The sequence below is a fragment of the Sarcophilus harrisii genome, chromosome 6 (genome assembly GCF_902635505.1).
Source record: "Sarcophilus harrisii chromosome 6, mSarHar1.11, whole genome shotgun sequence".
Taxonomy (NCBI): Eukaryota; Metazoa; Chordata; class Mammalia; order Dasyuromorphia; family Dasyuridae; genus Sarcophilus; species Sarcophilus harrisii.
This window is the reverse complement of record NC_045431.1, coordinates 30,193,170-30,212,500: the sequence shown is the minus strand read 5'-3', so window position 1 is coordinate 30,212,500 and position 19,331 is coordinate 30,193,170. Positions and strand designations below refer to the sequence as shown.

At 40.5% G+C, this 19,331-nt stretch overlaps 1 protein-coding gene across 2 annotated transcripts in view; it reads left to right on the top strand.

Moving 5' to 3' along the window:
- The first annotated feature begins 3,866 nt into the window (after window positions 1-3,866).
- Window positions 3,867-19,331, top strand: part of BEND4 (BEN domain containing 4) — a 50,155-nt gene continuing 34,690 nt past the window's right edge. For both annotated transcript variants that reach the window (XM_031941519.1, XM_031941520.1), the window contains exons 1-2: window positions 3,867-4,449; window positions 14,818-15,378. In XM_031941519.1, the coding sequence (XP_031797379.1) occupies window positions 3,918-4,449; window positions 14,818-15,378 (1,093 nt within the window). In that variant the 5' untranslated portion in view covers window positions 3,867-3,917. The remainder of the gene's footprint in view (window positions 4,450-14,817; window positions 15,379-19,331) is intronic.

Sequence of the window (19,331 nt, the reverse complement as noted above, 5' to 3'; positions counted from 1 at the left end):
GATGGGAATCAAAAAAGAAAGGGAAACCCAAGAGCCTAGAATCATAGTAACTCCCTGTCATGTATTTCCACAAGACAGGATACTGTTGAAGCCCACCAAGCCTCCTTAAATCCCATATACCTTCTTCAGATGGTTATCGAAGGGTCAGAAATGGAATCTAGGGCACCTATAACAAGAAGAGGAAAAGAAAGATGAGTTGTTTGTGAATCAAGAATGAGAGCCAAGAGATGGCACATTGGTACCCACAAGAGGAAGACTTTTAGTTGATGAGTGGCCCTTCCATAGAATCTTAATGAGAAAGCTTAGAAAAGAGTCAACCCCTTAATAAAACAAGGATGGACTATGAGTTCAGACTCACAGAGGAGGGAGAATATGCATCAATGAAATCCATTCCACCAAAATATTCAAGCATCACTTTCATCACAATTCTGATTATTGGAACTGTTATGGGTCCATTATTGAGAAAGCTCTAATCTACCCTAGTAAGAACCAAGAGGCTATAATAGTCAGAACAAGAAAGATGAATTCTGCTGGCCCCCTCCTTTCTCTTTTCATAGACCCTGAATAGGGAGGAGTCAGTTTTTAAAGTTACAGTTTCCAAGAGGCAGGGCACCTCATTCAGATTTTTGTGTTGAGTCAAGATTTCTAACTTCCTCCTTTATTGAAGGTTAGACGAAAGAAAGGTTTCCTAGGAAGAATCATTTTTTTAATATGCAATACTGATTTGGTCAACTGCAACAGACAACATTCTAAGCATTATAAAGAGGGGAAGGGACAATGGGGCGCAGAAGGGAAGGGGGAGAAAAAATAAATAAGCAGAACACAAAACAAACAGTAATAGAAAATTATTTCTTAAGGAGAAGTATTATAAACTACTCCCATAATTCCATTTTCCAAAGCTATGACTTATTGGTTGGGAGGAGGAACATTTCAAATGCAAAATATGGAACTGTTTTACAAAAGAGAAAAGGAAAGTGTGGGGATGTTTGTTATCATTTATTTTCTCTAGTATATCATTCAATTTCAGCTGTCTCACATCTCAGAAGTATCTCCACCATTTCTCACTTAGGTGCCTCAGAAACGTCTCTATGGCATCTCATTCTCTCCCTGTCTTTCACCAGCATTTCATTATTTCTTAACTGTCCCTCTAATGCCTGTCTCCATTTTTTCCTGGGGATCCACGTGTCCTCATTTAGCAGTTTTCTGAAGCCAGAGAGAAACGTTGCAAATAATGTTAAATATGATTAATATCTTGAATTCCTTGAAATATGACATGCATGAGTTACAATGAAACCTCTTTTATTTCTCCATGAAATGCTTTTGCATAATGAGAAAGAAAATGTCCTCTATGCCCTAATCAGGTCTGACAGTTCCTGGACTCCCAAATACTTTTATTTATGGCATTATTTATTTCATCTCTAATAAATGGAAAGGGGAAAAAAAAACCAAGAGACTGCAATCTGAGGAGAATGCAGAGGGAAAGGAAAGAGGGCAGAAAAATATAGGGATGGGGGGGAGAGGAAAGCATTTTTCAAAACACAGAGTCTGGAAATAAGTTTCCATACCTGGAAGAGATTATTAGAGATCAGATTGTCAACTCAAAGGACAAGGAAATGAATCAATGACCCAAAGATTGACAGGAGAGTTCAACCAATCAGACTGCAGAGTTGAGTGGATGGTGGTGGTGGTGGTGGTGGTGGTGGGTCCTGATCTGAAATGGTACCAGACTTGGGAGGTGCCCACCAGCTCTTAACACAGTGAATCAATCAACAAATGTTTGTTAATTGGCTGACACAAAACTAGAAGGAATCAAAGAAGCAACAAAGGGTAGGGGGGTGGGGAGAAAAGATAGCCCAGATATGAAACAGAACAGGGAGAACACAGTATAAGAATGGGCCTTGAGTGGGTGGTCCAACAAGTCTATATTACTCTTCAACTACTTAAAGACTGAAATGACATAAGTGACTGAGAAGAGGTTCTCAAACAGACACTGGCTTAAGGGGTATATTGGCAAAAGAGTAGAAGAAAATCAATGATTATGATCAGGATTTTCTTGGTTAATTTGGAGACAGAAGACCAAAACTGCTACTTGGGAGCTGTGTGACATCCGTCAAGTCTATTCCCCTCTGGGAGCTTCAGACTAATAGGGAGTCCTGCAGATGAGGTTTCTGAGACTTCTTCCAGCTCTAAGTCCCATGAATTTACTTCCTTCATTTTTCTTCTTGGAAACTAGTCTGCCCAAGTCCATTTGTTCTCATGACCTGTCTGATTCCCAGCTACCTGCTCCATGCCCGTAGTTCCCTCCCTGCATCCCACCATTCAGACAACCCTGCCCCACCGACAGGGAGCCCAGCCTTAACGCTCGGGGGAAAGGGCCCTTAGCTTGGCCCCAGCCAAGAATCTCAGCGTTCCTCTGCCTGCCAAAGCCCAGCGGCTAGGCAGGAAAGCGTTTTCTTTTCTCTGACTCTTCCCTCCCCAAAGAGTCAGTCGGTGATGGAGGCTGTAAGTGCCCATTACTTGTTTAAATGGCAAACTTGGGTTCGAAGGAAAGGACCAGGATCTGAGGAGGGATGCTTAGCACACCTCGCGTGCAAAGGGGCCTGGAGGGTCTGGAGCTGAGGCAGGAAAGGGTCCTCAGAAATGGTCTAGTCTGGCGCCCTCGTGGTACAGCCGAAGAAACTGAGACCCGGGAGGATTGAGTGATGTGGGATCTGAGAACGCTTTCTGCCAGGGGACAGACCCCCAGAAATCAGAGCCCCGGCTCCGAAGCGCAGGCTGCAGGCAGCAGGGCGGGAGCCGGGAGCCCGGGATCGCGGTCCGGAGGAGCAGTCCGCCGGGGTGCGGAACGAAGTGGGGGGCGGGGGGAGAAGTCAAGGGAGAGCCAGTCTTCCTAACAAGTGGCCCCGGCAGCCGGCTGGCCCAGGCTCGGGCTTCTCGGCAAGTTCACAGGCGGAGGCTGAACACTTGCTATTGGTCAGGAGCACAAGGCCGAGAGGCGCCCGGGGAGAGGAGGGTTCTCCGGGGGAGAGGAGGGTTCTCCGGGGGAGAGGAGGGTTCTCCGGGGGAGAGGAGGGTTCTCCCGGGGAGAGGAGGGTTCTCCCGGGGAGAGGAGGGTTCTCCGGGGGAGAGGAGGGTTCTCCCGGGGAGAGGAGGGTTCTCCGGGGGAGAGGAGGGTTCTCCCGGGGAGAGGAGGGTTCTCCCCGGGATCAGTGCTCCCCGCAGGTTTACCTCTCCCCCCACCTCCGCCCCGAGCGCCTTTCCGGGCGCCGGGGTCCGTGTCCCTCCCGGGGAGGAGAAGGATGCGCCCGCCGCCCGCAGCAAGTAGCGCGAGGGGCAGCAGCAAGTGCCCGGGCCGAGGGCTTGCCGGAGGGGCGCCCGGGGGCTCCGGGACGGGCCGGAGCGAGCCGCGGGGCCGCACCCCCGCTCCACCTGTCTGCAGGGCGCCCCCCCCAGCTACTCCCTCCCCTCCCCCTCGGGCAGTGCGTCCCCCACCCCCCAGTGAGAGGCACAGACCGAGGAGGCAAGCCCTCTCCGCAGCTGTGATGCCAGGGCCCGCCTCCTTCCCCCATTATCATTAGCAGATATTACCCTAAACACTTGCTCTTTACCTCCCTTCTCCCTCCAGGCATTGGAGAGACCGCCTGTCAATCACGGCCCCGGCAGCAGCCCCCCGCACGGGGGCTCGGCAGTGCCAGCCTTAGCGACAAGCAGCAGCCCCAGCAGCAGCGGCGGCGGCGGCGGCGGCGGCGGCGGCAGCGGCCCCGCAGATACACACACATACACACACACACACGCGCGCGCACACACACGCACACTCACACACTCACAGGGAGAGCCTGAGAGCCCGGAGAGCAGAGGGGGAGGGGGTGTGCAGGGGGGAAGCAGCCCCGAGGAGGAGGAGGAGGAGGAGGAGGAGGATGGAGGAGGAGATGCAGCCAGCAGAGGAGGGGCCCAGCCTCCCCAAAATCTACAAGCAGCGGAGCCCTTACAGCGTCCTCAAGACCTTCCCCAGTAAGAGGCCAGCCTTGACCAAGCGCTACGAGAGACCCACCATGGTGGAAATCGCTCCGGTCAGGGCGGCTGCAGGGGGGCAGCAGCCCCACTTTCAGCATCCCCCCGCCTCCATCAGCAGCAGCGAGCAGCATCCTCAGTACCAGGCGCAGAGCTCCTATCCGAACGGGCCGGGCCGGGCCGCCGCCGCCGCCTCCTCTTCCTCCCCCTCCTGCACCCCGCTCGTGTCCCAGGGCCACCTGAGGACTCCCGCTCCTCCGCCCGCTGCCCTGGCTTCCTCCTCCGCGGCCGCCGCGGCCGCGGCCGCCGCCGGGGTCTCCAGGTACGGAGCCGGCCAGGCGGCGGCCGCGGGCAGCAGCAGCAGCAGCAGCAGCAGCACCAGCAGCAGCAGCGAAGGCGGCGGCCACGGCGCCGGCGGCAGCCTGGAGCTCAGCGCAGGTACCAACTCTTTGCTCTAACTTCGAGCTCTCCCCCCGCCCCGGGGCCGCAGTGGGGGGGCCCGGGGGGAGGGAGAAGCGGAGCGGTGGGGGGCGGGGGGGGAGTGGGGGAGACCCCTCCCCTCGGCCGGCGCGCTCTCCAACTTTGAGGTGCTGAACGCGAGAGGAGACCGAGGGGACGGACAAACTAGGCAGAAAGAGTTCGGAGCTCCTCCACTGGCTCCCGCCTCCCCCATCCCGCGGACCCCACCCGAAAGGGGCTCGGGAAAGTACTGGCGGCTGCTGCCTCTAACTCCTCTGCGCCTCCCCTCCCTCCCACTCGCCGCACAGTGTTGCTCCTAACAGGTGGCTTTCCCTTCCAAATCCAGTTCCTGGGAAAAAGAACTAGCGTGGCGGCTTTAGCAGGCTCGCTCCCGAGGTCCTGCGGCGACCAGGCTGCCCTCTAACAGGTAGAAGCTGCCCAGATTCCTGTCTGCCTCCCGACGCCGGAGCAGCACGATTGGGCAGCTCCCGAGACCAGGCCGGCTCCCTAGAGTGACAGCTGTTACCGCTAGAGGTTGTAGCTGCCCAAACGCCGCCCCCTGGGTCATTAACCTTTGCTCTCCCCTCTCCTGTCCTCCGCGCCCCTGTCCTCTCCTCTTCACTTCCGTCCGTCTCTCCTCCTTAATTTCCCCTTTTCTCTTCTTTAATTCTCTCTTCTCTTTTAATTTCCCCTTCTCTTTTTCCTTCTTTCTCTTCCCCTCTTTTCTCTCCCCTTTTCCCACCCCCCCCCCCCTCCCCATTTCCCTTCCCTCTGCTTGGCCACAGAATGTTGCTTTTTGTTCCTTTTACCTTGAGTGAAAGGGAGCTTGACCTCCAAGGAGATCATGAGAGATAGAAAGTCTTGGTTCTTTACTGGAGGCCCAAGAAGTCTCTATGTTTGCCTACCAGAATTGTCTGATATGAAATGCTGCTCGGCAGGGGGCCTTATTTCTCCGGTCCGGATGGCATAGAGTTTACAGAGGAAATGCATTGTGAGAAGCAGTTTATAAAAAAGGTCTAAATTGCTTCTAACACCCTTTCCCCCTTGGGTCTGCAATGCTAGTCTCTGGAGAAAGGGGTTCTTTCTGTTCAGTTTTTGCTGGGAAAAGCTGGGCAGATAAGAAATCCGAGTGGGAAAAACCTAAGGGCGTTTATTTCATGGCTTTATTTAACACATAATAGGCAAAAGTTCCTGCTCAGGCCTTTCATAGCTCTAGGGAGCAAATAAACTGTGCAGTGATGAACCTGAGTCCCTTAACACACCGTCTAGCACATAGTAGGTACTTAATAAATGTTTATTGATTAATGGACTGATTCTCCAGCTGAAAATGAGGGCACCTTGCCCCCATATGAGTTATGGAGCCCTAAGCAAACGTTCTGCTGTTTGTCAATATTTTGACACTTGAATGATTAGTTTTGAGAAAGAAAACCTAATTATAGGTTATGGGGAAGACTAGCTCTGCCGCTTCACTGGCCAATTTTGTGTGTCAGGTGTTGTTTAGATGAGTTTTATGCTCAGCCTTTGTGTGCATTTTTTCATTTTTTTTTTTTTTTGTTAGCATCTCCTGGTCTCATTTCTTTTTCTTTTCTATGTTATGACTTCTCTGTTCCTTCTTTCCTTGTCCTTTTCCCTCCTCTTATTGTCTTCCTTTTAAATCAAAGTAGTCTCTACTTTATTATTCTCCATGTTTTGGTTCCTATTTTTCTATTCTACTTTTGGGTTTTCTATTCTTTTATTTCTCTCATCTCAGTCTCAGCCTTCTCTCCCATTATTTTTTATGAGCTTATTATATCTTCTGTTTTTCTTTCTATATTTAACTATTTCTTTTTATCTTTCTCAGTTTTAGAAAGGCCTTTTCTGTCATATTTTCCCACTTTTTTCTATTTTGATCCCTTCTCTTCAACTCTTGGTTCTCTCTTTAAAAATCTGTTCTTTTCAGCCTTTGCTTTCAGTCTTTTAATTTCCCTTTACAATCTTGCTAATCTCTCTCTTCCCTTTATTTTTCCTTCTCTTTTTATTTTCATCAGGTTTTTTATCTTTTTTCTTCTTTTGCTAATACCTTTTGTATTTCCTTTTTTTTTTTTTTTTTTTTTTTGGTATGTTTTTTCCTCCTATTTCTCTCCAGAATTTTTTCTTTTCATTTTTTCTCTTTCTCCTACCCTGACAGTTTTTTTTAATTTCTGCTCATTAGATTCTTTTCTCTTTTGCCTTGTCCTGTGTACCACTCTTTTTTTCCTTCTAATTTCCTCCATAGTTGAACTTACATTTCTATCATTTCTGATAGGGTCTTGAACTCCTAAATAACAATAAAGTTAGTATCACTAGACAGAGGAGGAAGCTGTCTTTCTTTTTCATCAGTGAAAGATGAACCACAGAGAGTGCTAGCCTAATAATATCAAGGGCAGAAAATTAGATTTTTCCTTGGCAAGATGGGAACTCCTTTCCAACAGTGAGGAAAGCATGATCTGGTGGGACCCAAGTCAAAGTACAGAATAAAGCCACAGTCTAGTATGTACAAGTTATACCTTTAATAGTAATGCTATTGACCAACAGAGGCAACTCTCAAAAAGGATGTGAGTATCTATCTGAGGGATAGTTATCTAAAGAACTGATTGGTTCCTTGAGAAACCAGTGCTTGTTATTTGAACCAATGAGCAAGTGTGCAGACGGACAGACATTTAAACACTTTGCCCCCTCCCCCCAAAAAAAGTGTGTTTTCCTAAAAGACAGTCTAGCTGATGCATTGAAATAGTTCAAAGAGTAAGTTAAAGAATGGAACGGACAGAAGTCAAAGTTTGAGAATAGAAAACATGATTCTATGACTAGAAAATTAATGAGTTAAGGCAACGAGTTAAGCAAATGACTGGAGATTTCTCTAGTGTTCTATCAATAGGAATCACTCTAAGATTTTTTTTAAATGTGATATTATAAAAATAGATTTCCAAGTTCTTCTCATTATTTTCACGTGATGATGATTCTAAACGAAATATCAAAATAATTATCTTTTAAACATGTACCATACCATGATTTCTAAAGCATATCTTTCCTCTATGGATGGCTTAGAGTTAAAAACCCACGTAGATCTTGATATGCAGCCTAAATTTGGCATCAGGAAATGGGAAATTGCATCTTTAAGCAGAGTACAATCAAAAATGAATTACAATAAATCCTATATAATTGCATAGGTCATTCTCTTTAATGAGATTTTATTAACCTGACTGTCAAGCTTTTGAGTCAGGCAGATATTTTATCTTCTTCAACTGATAAAAGTGTCAGCTATAAACCACCATATAAATATTCATAAATCTACACATCTGTGGCAGCCTATCAGCATCATTCTTTTGGACATTAAAAGCATTCTAATTACTTTCTGTCTAGCAGAGCTGAAATGCTGCCTGTTATAGTATGTGCTTGGCAGGCATGATTGCTTTTGTTTGCCATCACAAATAGCAGCATCCTATTTTATATACCGATGGTCCAGAAAATATTCAGGGTTTGACTGAGCAGGATGAATATTAGGAAGCACCATCTGGTTTTGATAGCACCAAGTATATTAACTCATCTGTTAATTTTTGACACATCATTGATTTATTTATTCAGAAAAATTGCATCCTGTTTTGCTGTATTGATGTTTGACATTATAAAAAAAATCGGATAGATTAAGAAAAGAACACAGTCCTTTGAATTAAGGCCATAAGTGCTTTTAAAAAAGATTTTGTTTTCCAACTTCCCAAATACACCACTACTTCATAAAGTCCTTTTTTTAAACTAAAGTTACAGTAATTCTTTAAATGAGGGATTCTACATTTAACTAATTGTGAATTCATCTGATAAATGATGGTAGGTCGCTGCCTACATATATTTTTATAAATTATATATAAGTGCATATATATGTGAATATATATAAGTAGTATGCTTCAGAGTTAACAGATTTCACTCTTTGATGGAATTGAACCAAAACACTGCCACTAATTATGACTCCAGTGATTTTCTTTAAAGAAACAAAATACTCATGGGAAGATCTTGTGAGTGGTAAATATCTCAAGAACACTTACATAAAATAAGATTGATGGGTGGGTTTCTGCTACCTCACTAAGACACTTAAATGGATAAATTTAGAAGCAATAAAATATTATTTTTTCTCATTTAAAAAAATAATCATGTGTTCAAATCCTGGAAATAGAGAAGACTTGACTTAGAACATAACATTGCCCACAAGTAGGGAGTATCACAAAACAAAATAAATTAGATAAAAGTAATCATTATAGACTGACTTGTAATCATAATCTGTTAGTATTTTCAGCTTTTGATGGCTGGTGAGTGGTATAACTAAGATGAAGTTGCCTTAGAACACTTTTGTAAACTGTTGAATTGATGCTTCTGTAACCTCACTTCATTAGTGCCCTCAATAATTTAAATTTTGTTTTAAAAAATATGATACATTTTTCACACTTTTATCATTTAAGAATCATGGAAAAGTGACCATTTAATTGTATTTACATGAAATCTGAACTTTCATTTCTTAGCAATCGCTGGCAGAACACAATTTTTACATTTCTAATTGGGTAAAGTCTGGAAAGCTAAAATGCTTATGACTGAAATATATGTTAAGTGGAAAGATTTGATTGTGTTTTACATCAAGTATAATAGTAATATTTTTCATCCTAATGTTTGTAGTTCCTAAATGTGAAAATATTCAAATCCTTAACTACTAAAAGTATAAAGAATCAGCTTTTGAGTATCTATTGCTGTTTTGTCATCAGTTCTGAGACAAAAAAAAATTTTGAAAAGAAAAAAAGATTAAATAATCCCATGGTGTTAATAAATTGCCTTTGGTATTTCTATCAATTTCTGATATTCTAAATATAGTCTAATACATTTTGTTAATAATGTATTTCTTTTACATAATCATTCTTTCTCAGTACCCTATGAGATTATCTTTCCAAAAAAAGTTCTTAACTTAGTCAGACTTTCTTCCTCCAAAATATATAGTGATTTATTGAGGTAATTAAAATACTGAATGTTCTATAGGATATAGAACAAATGTATTTCAGTAGCTGTCTCATGTAATTTAATTTTAACCTTAACTTTTACATCTTTTCCCCTTTTATCAAGCATAAATAAAAGTACTATCGCCCTTTTACCAGTTGGATCTATTATGATTAAAATGCATACGACAAAAATAACTTCTGGTCCAGAATAGGATTATTGTCCTATTCTGACTGAATGGGGAAAATGCTATGTTCTAAAATTATAAAATCCCAATCTGTATTTTCCTGTGATATTTCAAATAAAAGAAACTTCTTCCAGCTTTTTAGATGACCTTGAACAAGTCTTTTTGCCTATTTGAACCCACTTCCTGATTTACAAAATAGGCAAACTGAATTTCATTAACTTCTAAAGTCCCTGGCAGTTCTAAGATTCCTAGGAAATGAAAAAGTAAGGAAAATTTTTTTTGAAATTTCCTATAGACTTGGGATTTCAAGAGTGTGGGGAGCTTCCAGTTCAAAAATTTTCTAGCATATACATATATATATATATATATATATATATATATATATATATATGTACATGTATATGTATATGTGACTTGTCTAAACTTATTGCAGCTAGGTGACAAAAGGTTTAAAAGTGCACTGGAGTCGATATGATCTCAGACACTTACCAGTGGTAGGATGCTAGATAAACCATTTCACCCAACTGTGTGCCTTGGTTTCCTTATCCATAAAATTAGGATACTAATAGCACCTACATCCCAGGAGTGATGAAGGATAAAAGAAATAATCCTTACAAAGCACTTTGCAAACCTTAAGGTGCCATATGAGTTTTAGTTATATTTTATATTTTAGTTATATTTTAGTTATTGTTTTGGTCTTAGAGAGTTACTCAGGGGCACCAAGAGGTTAAGTGACATGGGTACCTAACTAGTATATATATCATGGCCAGGACATGGATCCAGCTCTTCCTAAATCCACTAGACCACACTGCCTTTCTTTTTGAAATTTCTTACCACTTTAATTTCTATGTCTCTGTGAACAAATGTTACCCACATGTCTATGGTGTTTTCCTACAATGTCTATAATTAAACTCTAGGCCCATTTCTTCCCTTCCAGATTGGATGAATACAATAAATGATTTTTCATCAGAGGAAGGGAAAAGAACATACCTCTTTCTATCTTCCATATTCTCTAGGACAGTGGATTACCTCCAGTGTTCCTAGAGAATCCTGTGGCCACTGTTTAAAGCTTTACTCCCAGATGTGTGACAGTCTAAAAAGCTTTTTCCATCCCCTGGAAATCATTACATAGGAATTTTAGCTCTAGGGTACCCTATGGGAATGTTAAAGGGCTCTCAGATTAAGCAGTGTATTCCTCCCTCCTCAGACATATACCCCCAAACTGGATTCTGTAGTCCCGGAATCATAAAGGCAGCATAGCTTCTATGCACTTTGGGGAAGGCAAATAGGGAAGAGTAGACATTAAATGAGACATTGTCCCTCCAAGGTGTAAACCTAAAAAAAAAACCATGACTATTGGTTTACATTTGCCTATTGTCCCCACAAAAAGAAGAGAATTAATTGCGTTATTTTTAAGAAAGTAAATAATCAGAAATATTTGGTAGATTCTGCTAATAATCCCATAATGCCTTATGTAGATTGTAAAAGAAACACAGCTCATAATTAGTACAGGCCTGGAAGTGGCTATTCTCCTATAATCATATTTCTTGAACTACTACATAGTTAACTTAATATAATGCATTTCATCTTACACTTATTTGTGAATAAGAAATGAATTTTGGAAGAAATTTCCAGATTTCTTCCCGAATAATTCTTCATTGGCTGTCAAACTGGCAATGGATACAACATTCTTTAAAGAGAAACAATAACCGATAAAATTCAGGTCAGCTAATTTCTATTAGTATCATATACTTTTAAACTTGAGGGCATTCCAAGAATAGAAGTCATGATCATTGAAACTATTAATGTAATTGTAGAATCTTGTCTCTATTAGTTAATTTAATTCATTAGAATATGATTTAGTAAAGTCAAGTCAGCATATGAAGTCAGATGCATATGGATCACGCGTGCAATCAGTCAACAAGCATTGATTAGGCACTTCTGGCCAATGCTGCCACAATGGGTAGAGGATAAGATTTGGAATCAGGAAGCCCTGAGTTCTAATCTCACTTCAAACACCCACTAAACATGTCATTGTGGGCAAGGCAATCAATCTCTATCTGCCTGTTTCCTTATCTGTACATAAAGCTAATAATAGTACCTGCTTCCAGGGTTATTGTAAATATAAAATGAGATCACATTTGTGAATCTTAAAACGTGATAGAAATATTACCTAGCTAGATTCAAGATGCCACGCTAAGTGCTAGAGCTACAAAGAAAAACCAAAAGATGGTGTATGTCCTCAAAGACTTTATATGCTAATTGGAGGAATAAGATTTAGATAAATCAGTACATATAAGATAAATATAAGATAAGATAGCATTAGAGGGAAAAGCTTAGGAGAGGAGCTGAATTGGTGTGTGTGGGGGAAGTACTGCCCAGGAAAAGCCTTCTGAAGAAGCCAATGCTTGAGCTAAGTTTTAAATGCTGCCATTGTAAAACCTAGAAACAGGAAATGGACTAGTAAGCAAATTCCTATATTACTATGTCCCCATTAGTGTAAATAATAAATCCCCCAAAGTAGATGGAAGTCTTCAAATTCACACTATTCAAAGTTATATAAAAGAAGGTGGTTGGTTACAGTTACAGAAATATACTAATTCGAATAATGTAACCAATTCAGGGGAATCCATTATTTGCCCTAATTGTGACTTTCCTTAAACTAAGAGAAATAAAAACTGGGCTCCGTACCAATGATATGTGCCCCCAAACACAGCCAGACGTTTTGTGAATGCTTGTCTGTAGTCCTGAGGGATATGGGTGAGAAAGCAGCAATCACACATCAGACTTCCAAATCCAGTGCTCTTTTTTTCAGTTTTCAGTCTTCATGAGGCTCTTGGTTACTTTTATACTGCTGACCACATCATCATTTGGAGTCTCCATCACATTTTTGCCATTTTAAGTACATCTTTTCTATCTTGTTTTCTCAGCTCTTTAATGTGAATAGTGCCTCCAAAGGTTGTATTCTTGATCCTTATCTCTCTCTGTCCCTCTCTGTCTCTTCACTTCTCTCTCTCTCTCTCTCTCTCTCTCTCGCTCTCTCTCTCTCTCTCTCTCTCTTGCTCTTGCTCTTGCTCTTTCTCTTTCTCCTTCCTTCCCTCTCCCTCCATAACTATATCTACTCTACCACCTTACTCAAGACTTAATGACAACTTCTTGGGAGAGTATTCCCAAATCTGACTATTTACCTCTGACCTCTCTCCTAAACACCAAACCCATATATCCAATTGTGTAGTCAGGGGACATTTACCTACATAGTGTCCTAAACTTAGTTTTTCCAAAAGAGCTTATACCACTTCCTCTTGTTACTTTCCCCTCTTCCTGACATTACTGATTTTCTTAGTACCACCACAATTTACCGAGTTTTCCATGCTAGAAATCTCAGGGTTATCTTTGATACTTCCTTCTCTCCCACCTCTCATATACAATCAATTTTCATGACCGGTTGACTCAACCATAAAATCTCTTGTATCTGTCTCCATTGCTATTTCTCCTGTCATCATCCTAGTATTAATCTTCATTATCACTACCACCATCACGACCAACCCCAACTTATTGCAATAACCTCCCAATAGCTTTCTTCCTCCATTCTCTTCCAACTGTAAGACATCCTTCATATTTCTCCCAGCCTAAACTATCTCTGTGCGTCTTTCTCTCTGCCTCTGTGTTTGTGTGTGTCTTTTTGCCTTTGTCTCTGTTCTCTCTCTCTCTCTCTCTCTCTCTCTCTCTCTCTCTCTCTTTCACACACACACACACACACACACACACACACACACACACACCCTGGTCCTGTCACTATACCACTCAAAATATTTAATGTTTTCCTAGCATTTCCTAGTATACAGGCAAACTTCAGACTCCTTTGCCTATAAACAAAGTCTAGATAACCTTCTCTCTTCCTCTATTCAATAAAACAGTGGTTCTCAAACTTTTGTTTTCAGTATCTTTATCCTATTAAAAATTATTGAGGATCTCTCCAAAGCATTTTTGTTTATCTGGGTTATATTTATAGACATTTACCATATTGGAAATAAAAACTATTTTTGAAATTTTAGACTCTCTAAAAGGGTTTCAGAGATCCCCAGGATTCTCTAGACCCTACTTTGAGAACCACTACTCTATTGAATGCTTATCAATCATTTAAAGTTCTCTTCTTCCTCTCTTCTCTCCAGATATGAATGTCCCTTTCCTCCTCACAAACTTCAGAGTCCATTGTTTGGTCTCTCTAGGAAGCTTTTGGAAACAGCTTTAGTTTGAGTCTTTGTTTAAATATTTCTTTTTTTTGCATTTTTAAAAATTTTTATTTTAAAAGTGTTTCTACTATAGCAAACTGTCTCACAAATGAAGTTAACCAAATTCTGTCCATTAAGTCACACTAATCATGAGAAATCCTAGTGTAGGGGATCTGATCTTTGACCAGTAGCCCCAGTCCAGAAGGCCAGCGAAGGTAATTTGAACTGTGTTCCCAGGGCATTAAACTACCCTAAAGATGCTTTCTATATGTGATCTCTTTGTGATGGAATTACAGGGAACAACGGGAGGAACAACATTTTCAGGGCTTTAAATAGTAACCCTCAGGAACAGTAGGTCATGTGGAGAGAGGGCTGCAGACTCCAAAGGGCTTTGTGGAACTCAATTTTCTCATCTATAAAATGAGATAGTTGAATTAAATAACTTCTAGGTTCTCAAATTCTAGGATGTCACCTCCTTGAGAGTAGAGTTTGTTTCATTTTTCAGTTTTTGAGTCCCTAGTATATGTTAGGCGCTTAATAAATTTGTGCTGATTAATTGATTCTTTTTAATATACTAAAAACTATATGATTTTGCATTATAATTGTGTGTGCTCTCTTTATTTGGGAAGAGGTTTTATCTTATCTAAACTATTATTTCCCCCAGTGCCTCGTACAGTGTTCTTTACACAGTAGGTGTAAAACATTGTTGAACTCATTCAAATGTGATAGCTCCATATAAGACATGATGACCGGTACGTTAAAAGCCAATAGCATATTCCCCTGCAAGGGTGGCTAACTCATATTCTCTGGGTACATAAAAGAGACCTTAATGAATATTGTTGTTGTTGTTGTTGAGCTTTAAAGGGCTGTGGGCCTGCTTCTGTCTCCCTACTGACTTTTTGCTGTGAATCTCATGATATATCTTTTTATTTATTTCAGAGAGTCGCATGATCCTGGATGCCTTTGCCCAGCAGTGCAGTCGGGTTCTTAGCCTTTTAAACTGTGGCGGAAAACTCCTGGACTCCAACCATTCTCAATCCATGATTTCTTGTGTGAAGCAGGAAGGCTCGAGTTATAGCGAAAGACAAGAACAGTGTCAGATCGGAAAAATTGTCCATAGTCAGACATCAGACAACTTAGACATTGAGATGCAATATATGCAAAAGAAACAGCAAACTTCAGCCTTCTTGAGGGTTTTCACTGATTCCCTACAAAATTATCTGCTTTCTGGGAGCTTTCCATCTCAGAATTCCTCATCTGTAAATGATTATAGCCACCTGGCAGATGTGGACCCTCTCTCAACCTCCCCAGTCCATACTTTAGGTGGATGGACCTCTCCGGCCACTTCGGAATCACACGGTCACCCGTCATCTTCGACCCTCCCAGAAGAGGAAGAAGAAGAAGAAGGGTATTGCCCTCGTTGCCAAGAGCTAGAACAGGAAGTCATTTCCCTACAACAAGAAAACGAAGAGCTCAGAAGAAAACTGGAGAGCATCCCAGGTATTCTTGCTGAGTAATTCGGCAAGCATTCTGTCCTTTGCCTTTATTTCTGTCCCTTCTCTTGCCCTGATTTTACCAAGGTCGTGAAAATGGGCATTTCGGAAGCCCAAGTCTTGAACAGGGTGGTTACAAAGCAGGCCAGTCTGGAGCATTGTGCTGCAACATATTAGGGATAGGGCTCCTGGGACGATATCTGTATCTATAGAAAACCAGTTCCTAGGAAGATGCAAAGGTAGAGTTATAATCTTCATTTCCTTTACAGAGTAATATTACTTTTAATTTTCATATTTCAGTGATTTTAATTTATATGTTTTTAGCCAGTGATAGAAATTAAAATAATGCCAATAATAATAATAATGCCTAACAAATGACCTCTTCTTTTCTGCTGATTTCTCTTCTTAAGTTACAAAAATGTGTAGTTGTTTTTAGTGAGCAAATTCTTATTTTAAGTTGGTAAGAAACTGAACACTAAACCTCATAGGTCAAAAATACCAATAATTCAAGCAAGATCAATGATACTAAACTGGCTAAATATAAAATATTTTCTGTTTCGCATACATGCTGTACTTGCAAAGTAGCAAAGTGATGTTTGGGGAATGATTTTCACGAAATCACAATTTGCTTTCATTTGGTTAGAAAAACATATTTGATGGGTTTGATTTCTGTTTCATCTCACTGCATTTCCAGCCCATGGTTAATGGGAAAAGGTATTTACCGCCATCTTGGAAAAGAAAAGCATACTGTAAGACAGCTCACAACTTGACTAGAGAAAATGTAGGGAGGAAGGAAAGAATTTAAAGAGCTGCTGGGGCACGAGCCAGAAGTTCAGTATTTTAAAAGCATTTCTCCAAATAAGGCCTAATATAGATTTCCCAAATGAAAAATTATGAGGTCTGTATATTTGTTAGAGTAGTTCTACAGTTATTTCTACCCAGAAATAATACATAATAATTACCAACCCATCCTCTTTGTCAAACATAGTTTGTCAAACATGTCACACTCTTAGACTGAATCACATTGTTCTCCTTGTGTTGTCAATAATTCTTTGCTTAACACTCTATTGCCTCCCTAGCCTATGAAAAAAATTCCAGTGAATTCTTCTGCCCTCTCTAAAAATATCAACTGAAATGGAGAAACTGAGGCCATTATCCAATCAAATTAGGTCTCAGCTATTCTCTTTGTGGAAATGGCTGAATTCAGGCCTGAATTATCCAGATTAGCTGACTACATTTATGAAAGTAGCCAAATAAATAATCAACTCTATACTTCACTGTGCCAGTATAAATGAAAATTTTGTCTCCTCATTCTTGAGATGTTTCATTCATATCCCCTTCTCACGGCACTGACCATTTCTTTCCTTATCATATACAACTCTAGACATCTTTTTTTCTAATAATTCAGGTGCTTTCTAAGTTCCTTCCACTCCTTAAATAGTCCTTTAGCTCTTTTGATTTAAAAAATTCTAAATATCCCCCTCTCCACCGCACTGACCATTTCTTTCCTTGTCATATATAACTCTAGATATCTTTTTTTTGTAATAATTCAGGTGCTTTTTAAGTTCCTTCCACTCCTTAAGTAGTCCTCTAGGTCTTTTGATTTAAAATTCTAAAAATCCATGTTGTTTTTCAAACAACTATTTATTATATTAAATATTAGAACTGTATACAATAAGAATGTGAATTAAAAGTTAGCTTTAATTTATGTTACATGGAGATAAGCCCCATTTTTAGAAAGAACTCTCATTTGCCTCTTCAGATATATTATTCAATACATTTTTGTAATATACTGAGCCAAGTGTCTGTCCAGATGAGGAGAGACAGGGGACTGAAGTTAATACACATTGGCTTCCTAGATTTGATCCCTGGAATATGATGCACTCACTCTCGGTGCTCTAGACAGAATTGTTCATTGACAATCACAGAGGAAGACTTCTTTGTGTTCTCCTCTTGGTTTCCACAGGATTTTACCCAAGTCTAGCCCCATCACATCTCAGCATTTGACACTTTTTGTTGTTCCTATCCATAAATCAACCATATGCTATGCTGTGAGTAGAAATTCTGAATGTTTTTCCCTCTTTCTTTTCCAGGAACCTCTTTAGTGCAGAGAATGAAAGATTATCCAAATATTTATTGATTATATTATCACTGGACAAATGAACAGCACTGGGATATATACGCATATATGTAGAGAGAGAAATTATTAATATGTGTGCATATATGTTTATAGAATTCATATTCACTCTTCAAAATTATAATGCAGACTACTCAGATATTAACCTGAGATGAAGTTTTAAGACACAGATTTTGATTGCTTCAGGTTCCTAAGATGGTTAACAACAACAATCCTCTTTCTCTTTGATAGATTGGTAGTCACAAACATTCAGCAAGCTGTTAGACTTGATATTCATATCACTTAACAAACCCGTGGATCAATTCACCTCCCATGACCTGAATCAGTGTCCTTCAAGTCTTTAGCATCTCAACAGTGTCCTAGCAATAATGACACAGTTAATACAGTTTTTAATTTGTTGTTTTATTTCTCAATAATCTTGCCTTCTTCTATGCATCCATCCAATAGGAAGGAAGGAAGGAAGGAAGGAAGGAAGGAAGGAAGAAGGAAGGAAGGAAGGAAGGAAGGAAGGAAGGAAGGAAGGAAGGAAGGAAGGAAGGAAGGAAGGAAGGAAAGGAGGGAAATAGGAGGAGAGAGGGAGAGGAGAGGGGAAGAGAAGGGGGGAGGAGGAGGGAGGGAAGGAAGGAAGGAGGGAGGAAAGGAAGGAAGGAAGGAAAGAAGGGGAGAAGGAAGGAAGGAAAGAGGGAGGGGGAGACAAATGAAAGGAAAAATACAAAATCCTTGTATTACATAAGCACAATCCAGTTAAACATATTCCCATATTAGACATGACCAAATAGTCATTTCTTATTCTGCATATTAATTCATCTTCTCTCTGTCATGAGATGAGAGGCCTTGTTCTTTATCAGTCTTCTGGAATCATAACTAAGCATTCAGTTGATCAGAATTTTCAAGTTTTTCAGAATTGTCCATCTTCATAATTTTGATGTTATTTTATAAATTGTTCTTCTGGTTCTGCAAAAGCAGAGATATTGTATATCTTTAATTATTAATGATTTTGAGCATTTTTTCATATGGCTCTAGATAGCTAGGATTTCCTTGAGAACAACCCATTTATATTCTTTAAAAATTTTTTCAGCTGAGGAATAGCTCTTATTTTTATAAATATAAATCAGTTCCTTATATATCTTAGGATTCTTGGGAATATATCAAAAAATCTTCCAGGAAAAGGTTTTCCCCAGTGAATTGTTTCTCTTTTAATCTTAGCTATACTAGATTTGTTTGTGGGGAGGAAAAACCTTTTTGATTTTGTCATCAAAAATCATCCATTTTGTCTTCTACGATTCCTGTATTTAGTCATTTTCTTTCCATCTACATAAATCTGATAGACAATTTCTTCTTTGTTTCTCCAATTTCTTTATAATGTGACCTTTTACATCTACTTCACATATCTATTTGGCCCATATCTTAGAATGATGTGTATTGCTTTAAACCTAAATTTTTCTAACATTGCTGTCCAATTTTCTCAGAAGTTTTCATTAATTAATGAGTCCTTTATTCCTAAAGCTGTGGTCTTTATGTTCATTGAACATTAGGTTGCTAGTGTTCATTTGTTTCTGGATTTTGTATACCTTAATTGTTGCATTGATTGATATATTTTTTGCCAGCACTAAATCATTTTGAGAGAAACAGCTTTGTAGTAAAATTTTAAAACCAGTATCGTTAGGCCCCCTTCAATCATTCTCACTTTTTCACACTTTTTCCTTTGAAGTTTTGGAACTTTTTTTGACTCTATGTGAATTTTGTTATTATTTTTTGTACTTCTATAAAATAATCCTTTGAAAGTTTGATTGGCATGGCATTGAATGAGTAAATTAACTTAA